The 15,043-nt window shown below is 37.3% G+C and overlaps 3 protein-coding genes across 4 annotated transcripts in view; all 3 read right to left on the bottom strand.

Moving 5' to 3' along the window:
• Positions 1–285: 285 nt before the first annotated feature.
• On the bottom strand, positions 286–1,391 carry LOC308686931 (uncharacterized protein). The gene is made up of 2 exons (XM_081359041.1): positions 1,067–1,391; positions 286–883 (listed from the first exon to the last, which is right to left on the bottom strand). The coding sequence occupies exons 1-2, from the start codon at positions 1,334–1,336 to the stop codon at positions 527–529; spliced, it is 627 nt and encodes a 208-aa protein (XP_081215167.1). The 5' UTR covers positions 1,337–1,391; the 3' UTR covers positions 286–526.
• A 649-nt stretch (positions 1,392–2,040) lies between these two features.
• The window catches only part of LOC308685911 (uncharacterized protein), a gene marked incomplete at its 5' end in the record, with an annotated part of 29,678 nt that continues 16,675 nt past the window's right edge, over positions 2,041–15,043 (bottom strand). The window contains 2 exons of the mRNA XM_081358044.1: positions 2,041–5,006; positions 9,841–10,032. Of these exons, the coding sequence (XP_081214170.1) occupies positions 4,521–5,006; positions 9,841–10,032 (678 nt within the window). The 3' untranslated portion in view covers positions 2,041–4,520. The remainder of the gene's footprint in view (positions 5,007–9,840; positions 10,033–15,043) is intronic.
• Positions 11,186–15,043, bottom strand: part of LOC308686932 (uncharacterized protein) — a 10,788-nt gene continuing 6,930 nt past the window's right edge. For both annotated transcript variants that reach the window (XM_081359043.1, XM_081359042.1), the window contains exon 7: positions 11,186–14,616. In XM_081359043.1, coding sequence (XP_081215169.1) covers positions 14,476–14,616 — 141 coding nt within the window. In that variant the 3' untranslated portion in view covers positions 11,186–14,475. The remainder of the gene's footprint in view (positions 14,617–15,043) is intronic.

The following is a 15,043-nucleotide window of genomic DNA, read 5'->3' as shown; positions in this document are numbered from 1 at the left end:
GCTTTGAGACAATCTACATTGTTAAAAGCGCTATATAAATGAAGATGACTTGACTTGACTTGACTTGACAAGTAAACATGACACAACACTGGGAAATACACCATTCACATCTGTGTCAAATTGAAACTCTACTATCAAAACCTAAACTCTGCTATCAAAACCTAACGTTTGTCAAATTGTACCTCTGATGACAAAATGACACATACTTGCATCATATGCATACACTTTCAGATCAGGGGGAACACACTAGTCTACTTTATATAAAACACTGCAGTCTTTGATTTTCACTGTTTATTCAGAAGGCATATTTTCAGGAGGCACATTTTCAAACAACCAAAAAAGCAAATAGGCCTACTCAATATTGTACATTGCAGTAACATGAATTCAGATAAAGCAAAAAATAAAATAAAAAATAATAATAGAAAAAACACTTTACTGTAAACACAGAAAATCATGGCAATTGTGCATAAGCTCATGGATCCCGCCGTCTGTTGGGGTCTGGCCACAGGACCTCATCGACATTGCATTATACCACTTCAAATTGATAGTGGTTGGTGAACCAGGCCTGGACCAGAGCAGCCCGATGGAAACTGACATTATCCCATACCACTACAAACCTGGGCTGATCTGGTCTGTTCTGTACAACTATATTATGGAGAGCATCTAGAAATGTGAGTATGTTGTATGGACCTAGTTTTGCACGATGATGCAGAAGCCCTCGAAGGCTTATGATATTTCCCCCGCGCTGCCCCGGGACGTGCACAATTGCCCTTTGGCCAATTACATTACGACCCCGTCGTCTTGTTTTGCTCAGGTCGAATCCAGCTTCATCAATGAAAATGAATTCATGAGGCTGTGCAGCTCCATCCATGGTCAAGATTCTCTATAACAAACAAAAAAACATATTACTGTACTACAGTGCTACACATACAGAATCCTCACCCCATCACACAGGTACCCGTGTAGCTCTCCGAATGGATCCATGTGGTACTGATATGGTACATATTCAGCTGCTACTGGATTTCACCAATACTGTATTGTAAATGTAAAGGACAGTTACACTTACCCGTACAAGTCCTTTGACCCTGACACTGTTCCTCTCAAATGGGAACCTGTAGAGCTGCTTCATGGTGATGTTGTGTTTTCCCCAGACGCGTCTGATGGTGGTGATGCTCACATGGTTTATGATGTTGAACACTTGCCTGTCTGCAAGTAATTTCTGTCGTAGCTGGTGGAGACGGATGGCATTGTCTGCCCTCACTAGGTCCACAACGGCAAGTTCCTGCTGTTGTGTGAACAGGCGTTGGCGTCCTCCCCCAGAAGGTCTTCTAGTCATTCTAGAGAAATACAACCACAAATTGTCCTCGGTTTGCTTCTTTTTCTTACAGTACTTTACGGTATATACTGTATCATCCACTGTACTGAAACATCTCAATATACTGTAAGTAATCATGGCAGGGGCATAGCACAAGATCCCGGGCTCTATGTATAGGCAGTCCTGATGGGCCCTCATGTTCCAAATAAAATATATTCAAGACTTTCCAAGGACCCTCTCTCCCCTTGGGGCCCTGGTAATCAGTACTGGTTTTACACCCAGTCCGACGCCCCTGAATCATGGTATGTTTCACAAAAACTACCACTTTGGCTGCAAAAGGAGCATTAGCACCCTGCAATACCCTGCAATCCTCCTCCTCCTCCTCCTCCTCCTCCTCCTCCTCCTCCTCCTCCTCCTCCTCCTCCTCCTCCTCCTCCTCCTCCTCCTCCTCCTCCTCCTCCTCCTCCTCCATCCATGCTTGCAAAGTTCTTGAAATGGCTAAACTGAGGGCTTTTTGTGGCTGGCTGATTGGTGTTCAGTTTTGCAAGTAAGTGTCTACAGGTGTGTATTTGAGTGGTTGCAATTACCCGATGTGTTTTGTATTTTGGATACATGTTCTTTCCAAATGGCACCCTGAGATTTCATTTTTGAACGAAGTGTCTTATGTATGAAATAGAGTGTAGTATGCAGGACCAAGTGTGTTGCATAAAGGAGTAAGTGTGTTGCAGAATTGCAACTAGAGTGCAAAGCAGCGCTTTTGTTTAAGGTATGGGTACATGTGTTTGAGGTGTGGTAACAAAAGCTTCAAGTGTGTTACTTTAGTCTAAGCATGGGTCTATAGTGTTCAAGCAACGGGCAAAAACTGTAAAATGTGCATATTCGTACAATACAGTGTAGATAGATTAACTATAAGGGTTCTTCAGCAATGTTTTACATGAACCAGGGATGTTAGGGCATATTTGTGCTTTTGACATTCATGCTTTCATAACAGTCCTGTTTGCTGGAATGCAGACAAAATGTTTGTGTGCAAGCTTTTTACAACTTTTACGGATCACTGCAGAATAGTTTTCCGCCATCCATTAAAGCCTCAAAGTTCTGGTGAATTTTTTTTTTTTTTTTCTTCTAATTAGTCTGAATCTGACGTCTGATTTGTTTGTTCTGTGAAACGATGTGATAAGCGGAAATATAATGAAAATATGTTAATGTTCCTGGAACAGAATAGTCATGTCAATCAAGTAGAAACCTGAATTTGAGCACAGTGGTTGTTTGATTTTTCAGTTGATAGGTTGTTCGGTTGGTTGGATAGTTGGCTGTTCAATTTGTTTGTTGTTCAGTATGTTGGTTGTTCAGTTGGTTGTTGTTAAAGAGATAGTTCACCCAAAAATGAAAATTCTGTCAATAATTACTCACCCTCATGTTGTTCAACCCCGCAAGACTTTTGTTCATCTTCGGAACACAAATTAAAAATATTTCTGATGAAATCTGAGAGCTGTCTCACTCCTCCATAAGCTTCTAGGCAATTTCACTCTGCTAGTCCAGAAAAGTAAGTAAAAAGTTTAATTAAAATAGTTAAAATAGTCCAAGTGACTACAGTGGCTCAACCGGGCTGATTGGCGAATGATATTCCTAGTATGCTGATGCAACAAAATATTGAGGAAATCAAATGCCATCTTCATTTTGATCACACTATGTGTGACACTACAGCTTATTATTCACTACAGTTTATTATTCAAAACATGAATATTCTGACAATAAAATAAGAAATTTAACTGGTTGTGAAGGCGTTTATAATGAGAAACACTTTAACACACAACAAATTTGTTTACAAATTTTTCACAACTAAAAAAGTTGTTTAATACAACCGGCCATCACCATAATGAACAAAGAGTAATATAGTCACAGTCAGGTGTCTGCGTACGCTTCTACCATCTAGAAATTCATGGCACAAAAACATAATTTCACGGTTTTGACTGCTGGAAGCACTGGTATAGTGGGTTAAACCATATTGATCACAAGTAAAGATTGTTATCATGACTAACCGGCATGCACGATGTTATCTCTGGGAAATTTAACACAGATATCATGTAATTCACCCAATTACAATAAAATACTGGTGTTTGAGTCCCAGGTTTGGTGGATCTGCTCCTCTAGTAGTGACAGAAAGAAAATAAGGGGTTGGAAAGAAGTATCTATGGAGATAATTAAGTAATCTGTGATTGGTCCATCCTGACAGTGCTGAGAAAGGGAACGCGTATCATGTGACTTTGCTGTTGCGTGCTACTTTAACAACCACTGAACTGAACATACACAGCTGAAAATGTAAGATATACAGACCCATCATACCTGAGCAGTTACACATTTAAATTGAGAAATAATAGAGAATAATAAATAAGAGAATAATAATAATAATAAAAAAAGTATATTATAACAATATCACAATATGTCTCAGTATATAAATGGCACTATGTTGTTCATTGCATAGGACATAGAAGAGTTACTTATCATCTCGTATCGTTATTTGAATTGTCCTTATTTGTAAGACTCTGCATAGCCATTGCACTTAAATCACATTACACTAAACTACTGTCTAATTACCTTTGGCAAACAGCGGAAATATTTAGATTTATTATATATACACATACTTTATATACTTTATATATATATATATATATATATATATATATATATATATATAGATAGATATACGCGAAAGGTCCAAAGTTTGGAATAACCATTTTCTCTTCTGCTCACCAAGACTGCATTTATTAGATCAAAAATACTGTAAAAACAGTGAAATATCATTTCAATGTAAATCAGCTGTTTTCTCTGCAAAGTTTCTATTGTAAAGTGTAATTTATTCCTGTGATCAAAGCTGAATTTTCAGCATCATTACTCCAGTCTTCAGTGTCACATGATCCTTCAGAAATCAGTATAATATGCTTAATCTTTATCACAATTATTAATAATGGCTCTTATTATTATTAATTTATTCAAAAACTTGAACAAAACGTAATTATTCCAAACTTCAGACCGCTAGTGTATTATAAATACTTATTTATTTTCATTTGATCTGTTTTTACATTTATGCATTTAGCAGACACTTTTGTCCAAAGCAACTTACAATTGAAATTAATAAAAATTATGAGATAATTATTATTTTATTTGTGCGTATTCTTGCTCAGGATCATCATCTATGCTTATTCCTCTAGCTGAACTCTTTTGTCAGTTCTGATTCTCGTTCCACGTCTTCCTCTTCATCCTCCTCCTCCTCCTCCTCTTCCACCATCTCCACCCCATCCAGGGTTTTCTGCAGCTGCTGCTGTATTCTCTTCAGCTCCTGAAGTCCATCCCGAAGCTCTCTGCAAACCTCTCTGATCTTGGCGGCGAACTCTGTCTTGGCTCCCTTGCGAAGCTCGAGCGAGCCCCTGGCGAGGAAGAAGAGGTCGAGCGCGAGGAAGAGTCCGGACATGACGCCGGTGGTGACGCTGAGCACCTGCGCGGCTTTGGCTGCTCCTCCCGCGACGCTGAGCACCTGGACGGTGTTGATGAGGTTCTCCGTGTTGACCAGAAGAGCTTTCCCGGCCCGGCCGCCCTCCTTCAACACGTGCTTCACGTTCTGGTTAAGAGCCTTTCTGGAGATGCTGTCCACGTACTGCTCGAAGTTCCACTCCTCCAGAGTCAACATCCCGGCCTGGAGAGACCAGATGTTTATTAGAAGGATGAAGAGTGAGAAAATCAGGAGATTTCTGTATCACCAGTGACTAATCTAATCTTAAAGGGATAGTTCACCCAAAAATGAAAACTAGCCCATAATTACTCACCCTCAAGCCATCCTAGGTGTATACAGCATTATTCTTTCAGACGACTACAATCAGAGTTATATTAAACAAATGTCCTGGTACTTCTAAGCTTTCTAATGACAGTGAATGGCTGTTTCTGTTTTGAAGTCCATCAAAGTGCATCTATCCATGATAAAAGTGCATCTATACATGATAAAAGTGCATCTATTCATCATAAAAGTGCATCTAACCATCATAAAAGTGCATCTGTCCATCATAAAAGTGCATCTATTCATGATAAAAGTGCATCTATCATTGATAAAAGTGCATCTATTCATGATAAAAGTGCATCTATCTATGATAAAAGTGCATCTATTCATGATACAAGTGCATCTGTCCATCATAAAAGTGCATCTGTCCATCATAAAAGTGCATCTGTCCATCATAAAAGTGCATCTGTCCATCATAAAAGTGCGTCTATCCATCATAAAGTGCATCTGTCCATCATAAAAGTGCATCTGTCAATTATAAAAGTGCATCTGTCCATCATAAAAGTGCATCTGTCCATCATAAAAGTGCATCTATCCATCATAAAAGTGCATCTGTCCATCATAAAAGTGCATCTGTCATCATAAAAGTGCATCTGTCCATCATAAAAGTGCATCTGTCCATCATAAAAGTGCATCTGTCCATCATAAAAAGTGCATCTGTCCATCATTAAAGTGCATCTGTCCATCATAAAAGTGCATCTCTCCATCATTAAAAGTGCGTCTATCCATCATAAAAGTGCATCTGTCAATCATAAAAGTGCATCTATCCATCATAAAAGTGCATCTGTCCATCATAAAAGTGCATCTATCCATCTGAAAAGTGCATCTATCCATCATAAAAGTGCATCTATCCATGATAAAAGTGCATCTGTCCATCATAAAATCCCAGGATGTCTTTCGAAAGAGTAGGGGTGTAACCCCGGCATCCTGGCCAAATTTGCCCAGTGGCCTCTGTCCATCATGGCCTCCTAATCCTCCTCATATACTGATTGGCTTCATCACTGTCTCCTCTCCACCAGTAAGCTGGTGTGTGGTGGGCGTTCTGGCGCAATATGGCTGCCGTCGCATCATCCAGGTGGATGCTGCACATTGGTGGTGGTTGAGGAGATTCCCCCCTTCTATGTAAAGCGCTTTGAGTGTCGAGAAAAGCGCTATATAAATGTAATGAATTATAAATGTAATGAATCATTATTATTATTATTATAAAAGTGCATCTGTCCATCATAAAAGTGCATCTATCCATCATAAAAGTGCATCTGTCCATCATAAAAGTGCATCTATCCATCATAAAAAGTGCATCTATCCATCATAAAAGTCCATCATAAGTCCATCATCTATCCATCATAAAGTGCATCTGTCCATCATAAAAGTGCATCTGTCCATCATATAAGTGCATCTGTCCATCATAAAAGTGCATCTGTCCATCATAAAAGTGCGTCTATCCATCATAAAAGTGCATCTGTCCATCATAAAAGTGCATCTATCCATCATAAAAGTGCATCTGTCCATCATAAAAGTGCATCTATCCATCATAAAAGTGCATCTGTCCATCATAAAAGTGCATCTGTCCATCATAAAAGTGCATCTGTCCATCATAAAAGTGCGTCTATCCATCATAAAAGTGCATCTGTCCATCATAAAAGTGCATCTGTCCATCATATAAGTGCATCTGTCCATCATAAAAGTGCATCTATCCATCATAAAAGTGCATCTGTCCATCATAAAAGTGCATCTGTCCATCATAAAAGTGCGTCTATCCATCATAAAAGTGCATCTGTCCATCATAAACGTGCGTCTATCCATCATAAAAGTGCATCTGTCCATCATAAAAGTGCATCTGTCCATCATATAAGTGCATCTGTCCATCATAAAAGTGCATCTATCCATCATAAAAGTGCATCTGTCCATCATAAAAGTGCATCTGTCCATCATAAAAGTGCGTCTATCCATCATAAAAGTGCATCTATCCATCATAAAGTGCATCTGTCCATCATAAAAGTGCATCTATCCATCATAAAAGTGCATCTATCCATCATAAAAGTGCATCTGTCCATCATAAAAGTGCATCTGTCCATCATAAAAGTGCGTCTATCCATCATAAAAGTGCGTCTATCCATCATAAAAGTGCATCTGTCCATCATATAAGTGCATCTGTCCATCATAAAAGTGCATCTATCCATCATAAAAGTGCATCTATCCATCATAAAAGTGCATCTATCCATGATAAAAGTGCATCTGTCCATCATAAAAGTGCGTCTATCCATCATAAAAGTGCATCTGTCCATCATATAAGTGCATCTGTCCATCATAAAAGTGCATCTGTCCATCATAAAAGTGCGTCTATCCATCATATAAGTGCATCTGTCCATCATAAAAGTGCATCTATCCATCATAAAAGTGCATCTATCCATCATAAAAGTGCATCTGTCCATCATAAAAGTGCATCTGTCCATCATAAAAGTGCGTCTATCCATCATAAAAGTGCATCTGTCCATCATAAAAGTGCATCTATCCATCATATAAGTGCATCTGTCCATCATATAAGTGCATCTGTCCATCATAAAAGTGCATCTGTCCATCATAAAAGTGCATCTATCCATCATAAAAGTGCGTCTATCCATCATAAAAGTGCATCTATCCATCATAAAAGCATATCTATCCATCATAAAAGTGCATCTATCCATCATAAAAGTGCGTCTATCCATCATAAAAGTGCATCTATCCATCATAAAAGTGCATCTATCCATCATAAAAGTGCATCTGTCCATCATAAAAGTGCATCTGTCCATCATAAAAGTGCTCCACAGAGTCCAATATTAAATAAAGGCCTTCTGAAGTGAAGCGATGCCTTCATGCAAGAAAAATATCCATATTTCAAACCTTATTGACTAAAATAACTAGCTTCCGGCAGACGACGCTTTGATGGACTTCAAAACAGAGACAACCATTCACTGCCATTATAAAGCTTGAAAGGGATTGTATTCTCTTGTATTCGTCTGAAAGCAGAATGTCACCTAGGATGGCTGAACTATCCCTTTAAACGACTCTGGGGTGTGTTTCTCAAAAGCATCGTTAGCCAACTATGTTCTCAATTTCTGTCGTTATCAGGCAGTTCAACGAGTCCGTGTTTCCCGAAACCAGAACAATCGCAATCAGCATCGCAAAGTTGTGTGTTTGGAATGACAGATCTCGACCTGTGGTTAGACGAAGAGTTTCTTGTTTGCATGACATGTGGACTTAATAAATCATTATCTTGAGGAAAATAATCAAGCTGACATTCAGTACAATCTATATGTTTTATTTAGAATACATAATGTAATTTACGTCTTTTAGTTTGTCAAGAGATTTAAAGCGTTGTTTTTGAAGAGTGCGCATGTGCGAACAAGCTTGAATCTGGAAATAAAGCAAAATAACTGTGCGTTGACCTTAAAAACTGAAATGGTATTTTTTGTGTATTTTATTGTACTAATTAATTTGTTATATTGTGAATGATTTCCTCCTGGGCTTTTATTTTGAAATAGCGATCTAATAGCGATATGACATGTTCAGAGTGCAACAGAGAAAGGAAAACATCACAGCACAGCTTACAAATGCGATCTTCTAACAGTTTAGCCTTGGAAAACATTTGACTGTAAGTATTTAACAACTTTATTCTGCTATAATTAATTTATGATTGTGTAATAATAATAATACTACGTAATAAGTGACTGAATATTGAAACGAACTTTTCTGAAATGAGAGCAAACAGTTGACCGTTATCCAACAGTATTATTGTATTTGTTTTCCTGTAATATGTTTACATATTTTATTTTTTGTATTTCAGTTTTACAGTAAAGAATAATCACCAAGAAAAATTACGCCTTGGTACTTTCTATGAGGGCAAAATTAGAAATAGTCCTCAGATGCCATGTCTGCAATTTATATCAAAATATCTAGCATTAATTCGATCTCAAACACTTTTATTAAAATAAGTTATTACTCCACCACCTGCGTGACATCATTAACCAACGTGATTGAACGACCAATTTGCGAAAATATGGTTTGGGGAAACAGTCGTGATTAGCTAGTTGATTTCTTCAACGATGCATCTTACTATGATTGTGAAGCAGTGAGTTACGGCGACACACCCCTGATTGGCCATTGCATTCACATAAGACACAACAGACACAACATGTGTGAAATTATCCACACTAACAGAGGAAGATCAGGGACGATTAATTAACGATCCTGTCAATGATATACTGTAATAAAAGAAGGCTCACATCAACACCAGTGCTTTTTTGTAGAAAGATTGCAAAAAAAGATGTACTTAGTATTTACTTTTTGTTTTTTTTAGTATACTTTTTGTTTTACAATGTAAATATAATTTTTAAAACATTTTTAAATCAAGATACATTTACTTGAGAAGCAAAATGACACGATAAAGTCTTGATTTCTGAAACAATTATCAAAATTAAGATTTTATGCTTAATAAATAAAATATATAGTATAGCAAAAATGCATAAAATATCAGTGTTATTAACATTAACTAAAACCATACAAAAAAGTTTTGTTAATTGAAATATGATTTATATATAGTATATTGAAATTGTATTTATCAAATTATGATTTATAGTATATATCAAAACTACCTCTAAATACTTCAACAGTATTTGATTTCTACTAAATCAACATGTTGGTCATCAAGGCGTCTGACCTGCAGAAAGTCCAGGCACTCTTTAATATCCTGGATCTGGTGCTGGTAGTCTTGGATCATCTTCTCCACCTTCTTGCGGTCGGTGTTGGAGTGAAGCGTGTCTGTGATGTTGGCGGAGGCCGAGGTCACGCCACCAGCCGTCGCCACACCGATGCCCACCGCCGTCACGATGAGGGACGTCCCGAAGGTGAAGGGCGCCAGAACCAGGCCGGTGATGGTGGTGATGCTCCCGGCTACGCTAGCCACCCCTCCGCCGACGCTAGCGGTCACCGTCTTCTTGTGGAAAGTGTCGGCCGCGTCCGCTAAAGCCAGGAGCTCCAGTATCCGCTGATGCAGAGACGCCTCCCGCTGGCTCACCAGGTGAACGAATAACTTGGCGGCCATGAAGACCCGGTTAGCAACCGCTTCGATCGCTCTGGTAGACAGAGAGCTATTTTACTTACTGTAACTAACTGACTTTTACTTAAGGCTACAATATGTAAGTTTTTGTAATAAAAATCCAAAAATCACTTGCACAGTGTGCATCATTTCCTGCAGTTGTGTACTTACAATATCCCAAAAGTTCCTAAAGATTTTTAATTTCAGAGAAATTCCACTTTTAACTAATGTCTCGTCACTGTTCACTTGTCGCCTGTCAATGACGTAATATCCTCGTTATCCCTGGTTTCCTCTCGTACTGCCATAGTAACCATGGCGACAGACGTATATATATATATATATATACAGTATATTATAAAAAACTTTATTTAATTTCAGTTAATGTTTGTTTCATTTCATTTAACAAAAAAGTTTTAGTAGTTTTAGTTTCATGTAACAATAATAACCCTGGTTTAAATATAATAAAATACATCACATTAACACTTAAAGAAGGGTCGTTTTTTTCTTATAAAATGTGATATTATAATACATCTTTCTCACCGTTCTCCATCTTCTTCAGTAAACTGTTTCGACTCGTTCCATTCGCCCCAACCTGACGAATAAAACAAGATCAAATACAAGTCAAACGTTCTTAAAACACGCCTGAACTTTAAAGAAAATACCTTCCACTGTTCTCCACCAATCCAGCAAACCCTCTTCATCCTGTCAATGGAAGACGCACTCAGTTCTCTGCCAGCAAACATGCTCAAAAAACACTAGCAATCGAGGACTAAACCTGAGTTTACACATACGTCTTCATCGTCCAGAGGATTCCCGCCACTGGAGCCGACAGCAGTCTGAACTTCAGCAGAGCGGATCTGGACATCACACACACACACACACACACACACACACACACACACACACACACACACACACACACAGTGTTGATCCCGGATTCGCACAAAACACTGATGCATCAACTTTTCAACAACAATGCAAACTTCTGCAGTAAAACATGGAAGATGTGAATTTTACTGAAGAGTTTTTGCATGTAAATGAAAACAATAACAGCCACTGAAGCTCCAGCTCAAATATGATTATGTATGTTAGTCATATTAACTAACTAACCAACTAAGGAACCAACTAATAATCAACTAACTATCTAAGCAACTAACTAACTAACTAACTAATATCTAAGCAACTAAGTAACCAACTTAAGTAACCAACTAACTAACTTACTAACTAACTAACTAACTAACTAATCAACTAAGTAACCAACTAACTAATCAACTAGGGAACCAACTAATAATCATCAAACTATCTAAGCAACTAAAGGTCCTTTCACACTGGACACGATTTTGACGCACGAATAATTCGCGCAATGGTTTTATTTTTTGATCAGCTGTTTGTGTAATGAGCGCTTCCACACCGAACGCGAATGTGCTGCGGCGAAAACTTTAATTTTTTTCGCTTCGATGTCGATTTTTTTTTTTACTTTTGCGGCGACAGAAAAGGCTTCAGCCAATCATATACTACAAGGACAATGATTGTGTGGCGTGGCATTGCCAACCAACTCGGTTATCACAACTGTGAGTATGTTGTGTGACAGTTTTCGTCGTTGTATAGTCCTGTGCTGTGTTGGCTAGAAGGCTAAACTACATTTGGGATAGAAAGCTAATCGTCAAAGATAGAGATAGAGACCGTGTTTACGCAGCTCATGTGATGGGTTTTGACGCAAACTATTCGCTTTTTCGTTACGCATCCGGTGTGAAAGGGCCTTAAGTAACCCAACTAACTAACTAACTAACTAACTAACTAACTAACTAACTAACTAACTAACTAAGTAATCAACTAAGTAACCAGCTAAATAACTAAGTAACCAACTAAGGAACCAACTAATAATCAACTAACTATTTAAGCAGCTAACTAGCTAACTAACTAACTAACTAACTAATCAACTAATAATCAACTAAGTAATCAACTAAGTAACCAACCAACTAACTAAAAATATATCTATATACTGTAGAGTCAAACACATTACATTTATTAATAACCAGTGTTGTGCAAGTTACTTCCAAACTGTAATACATTATACATTACTTGTTACTGTTATTTAAAAGTAATTCTTTACCTTACAATATTACTGTCTCAGAATTGTAATGCGTTACATTACTCCTGTATTACTTTTGAGTTACTTTCACCAAAATAACTACAGAAGTAGAACTTAACATTCTAAAATGCCTAGGGCTATAAAGATATGTGATATGAAACCGCGACACTCAGATCCACGAACCTGTGTCACGGTGCGCGGTGTGAGAAGGCAGAACTTCCCCTTCCAACTCCCAGAGTTATCCTTCCCGTCCAGATCCAAAGCTACCACATCTTTGAATTACTATTAGTATTATTCGAAATTAACATTCTAAAATACGTGCCTACACCACAAAACTAGTTGAGAATAAATTATTTAAAATTGGGCAATTCCAGCGTTATGGACATGACATTTGCAGTAAAAACTTGAAATATAAATTCTCAGAAAATGCATTTAATACCAATATATTGAAACGACTGTTTATATATCCATAGGCTACTCCCTTAATAAAGGAGTCCAGATATTAGAAAAATATCAGTCTACACACATGCGTTTTCTATTTAATATGAGGGAAATAGACATGCATGCATGCGTGACACAAAAATCTTTAACTTTTAGGTAGCAAAACATTTTTTAGTAATTCTGTGAATTACACTAAGCAAACCAAAAGTAATACTACCCACCGGATGAAGAAGGGTTGGCTCTCCACAGAACATAATATATTCATTTTATTTTATTTTTCGTGTTCGCATTTATGAGGAAAAAACGATGTTACGGACGTGTCAGTTCTCCTTTACGGACGTGAACGCTCTGAAAGCGGCACTAAAAGACTGCTTTAAAACCTTCACAGGGACCTCAAACAGAAAGCACAAAGCCTGTCTTTAAATTTAATTTTGTTTTGTATTAATTGTATCTTAATTTTAATCAATGTTTCATCAACCAATTGCCTGGATTTAATAAATAAGATATAGTAGACAAGAGCTCATCAGGACACGGAGGCGCCGGCGCGTGAACTGAAGCGCGTCTCATAAATGAACTGAAACTCAGCGCCTACTTGCCTCACTGTCAGACATGTCTATTTTTAAACAGAACAATTCAAAACGAAAGAAAACAGACTGCTCTCTGGTTAGAAAGAAAACACAGAACAAACAGAGTAACGCGCATACGTCCATCCCGTGAATGAGTCTTCTTCTACCATATTCTCCCATTAACCGCTTTTCCACTGGCCAACGCGAGCACAGAGAATGAAATCATGCCTCGCGGCACTCCTGTAAAACCTGCCCTAAACACGCTTTTACTGGACTATGTCACACAATACAAAGGTACACCAGCAAGAGGTGTAACCAGATGAATGAAATAAATCGCCATACAAATATATCAGAAGCTGTCATTTAGTCGTTATTTACAAACTTGGACACCACACGCGGCTATTGACTGACCACGAACAGGTAATAACTTATACTTGTATTTTTCATTCGTTAATGTCTCGCGGTCTGACTGTTTTTTTTTTGTTTTTTTTTGAACAATTAAATTTTGGGCTAAAAGTATGTTGTAACGCAAGCGTTACTGAACATGTACAGAGTAAAATATTACTGAAAATTGATTAGTAATGCCTTACACTACTGCGTTAAAACAAAAATAAGTTACTGTAATACATTACTTTTGTAACGCGTTACTCCCAACACTGTAATAATAACTGATTAAATGTTGAAGTACACGTTTGCTGCTATATATGAGTTTTTATTTTTTATATATTCCGTTTTCATTTTAGTAAAAGTTTCAGTCATTTTTTGTAATTTTAAATAATACTTTAAAAAAATGTCCATGAAGTTTTTGAATGGTTTTGTTCTAGTTTTATCATTAATACAATCATATTTCCAAAATATAAAATATTAATGAATAACATTACAATTCTGATTATGAATTTTCTCGCATCAGTGAAGAGATATTCAAATATTGTGATGCATCTGAATCAAAATAATACACAAGACTCATATATTATGAACTATACTATAGCCATGAAGTCATATACGTCATCTATAAGTCATGAAGATATTAAGATATTATAAACATCATGATTTTCTGTAGAGCTGCTTTCAAACAGTGTGTGTAACTGTGTAAATCTGACATCTGGATGTAAATAAAGCAGATTTCACACTGATAAAATCAGCTCATCTGATTATGAGTCAAACAGGAGAGAAGGGAGAGTGTTTATATAGATGATATGATAAAGTGTCACGCATGTGCACATGAACAGATGAAACACACACCTGTGTGTCCAAACACTCTCCGTCTGTGGAGGATGAAGCCGCCTCTCCGTCACACACCTGCAGAGTGAGCAAAATAACTTCATACAGCAAAACAAGCACATGATTTTACCCATGTAAAGCCAGACATATCAAATAATCGTCAGATTTTTTTTTTTTTTTTTTTTTATGGAACCATTTATTGAACCTTTAAACAAAATATTGTAAAAAATGTTTTGCATATGTGCTTTTAGTTGAGTATCATACGTGATGCCTCAGGCTTTGATGGCTCATAATGAGATTATGGAGAAGAAACAGCTCAACGTCAGCAAACATATACAGATGCTGCAGATGCTGACATTCGGATGCTCGTAAATCAATGAGATCTTCCAGCAGATACTTACATAAAACGCATATAATTATCAATATCTGCCAATAATATAGTCTTAGTAAGATGATATTTAAATGCTTAGTTTTATGATCAAAGCTCTGTAGTTTTAAAACATAT

This window comes from Scardinius erythrophthalmus (assembly GCF_964197995.2).
Source record: "Scardinius erythrophthalmus genome assembly, chromosome: 2".
In the NCBI taxonomy this organism is placed as follows: Eukaryota; Metazoa; Chordata; class Actinopteri; order Cypriniformes; family Leuciscidae; genus Scardinius; species Scardinius erythrophthalmus.
The sequence above is the reverse complement of the archived record's forward strand: the minus strand, read 5'-3'. Positions and strand labels throughout refer to the sequence as shown.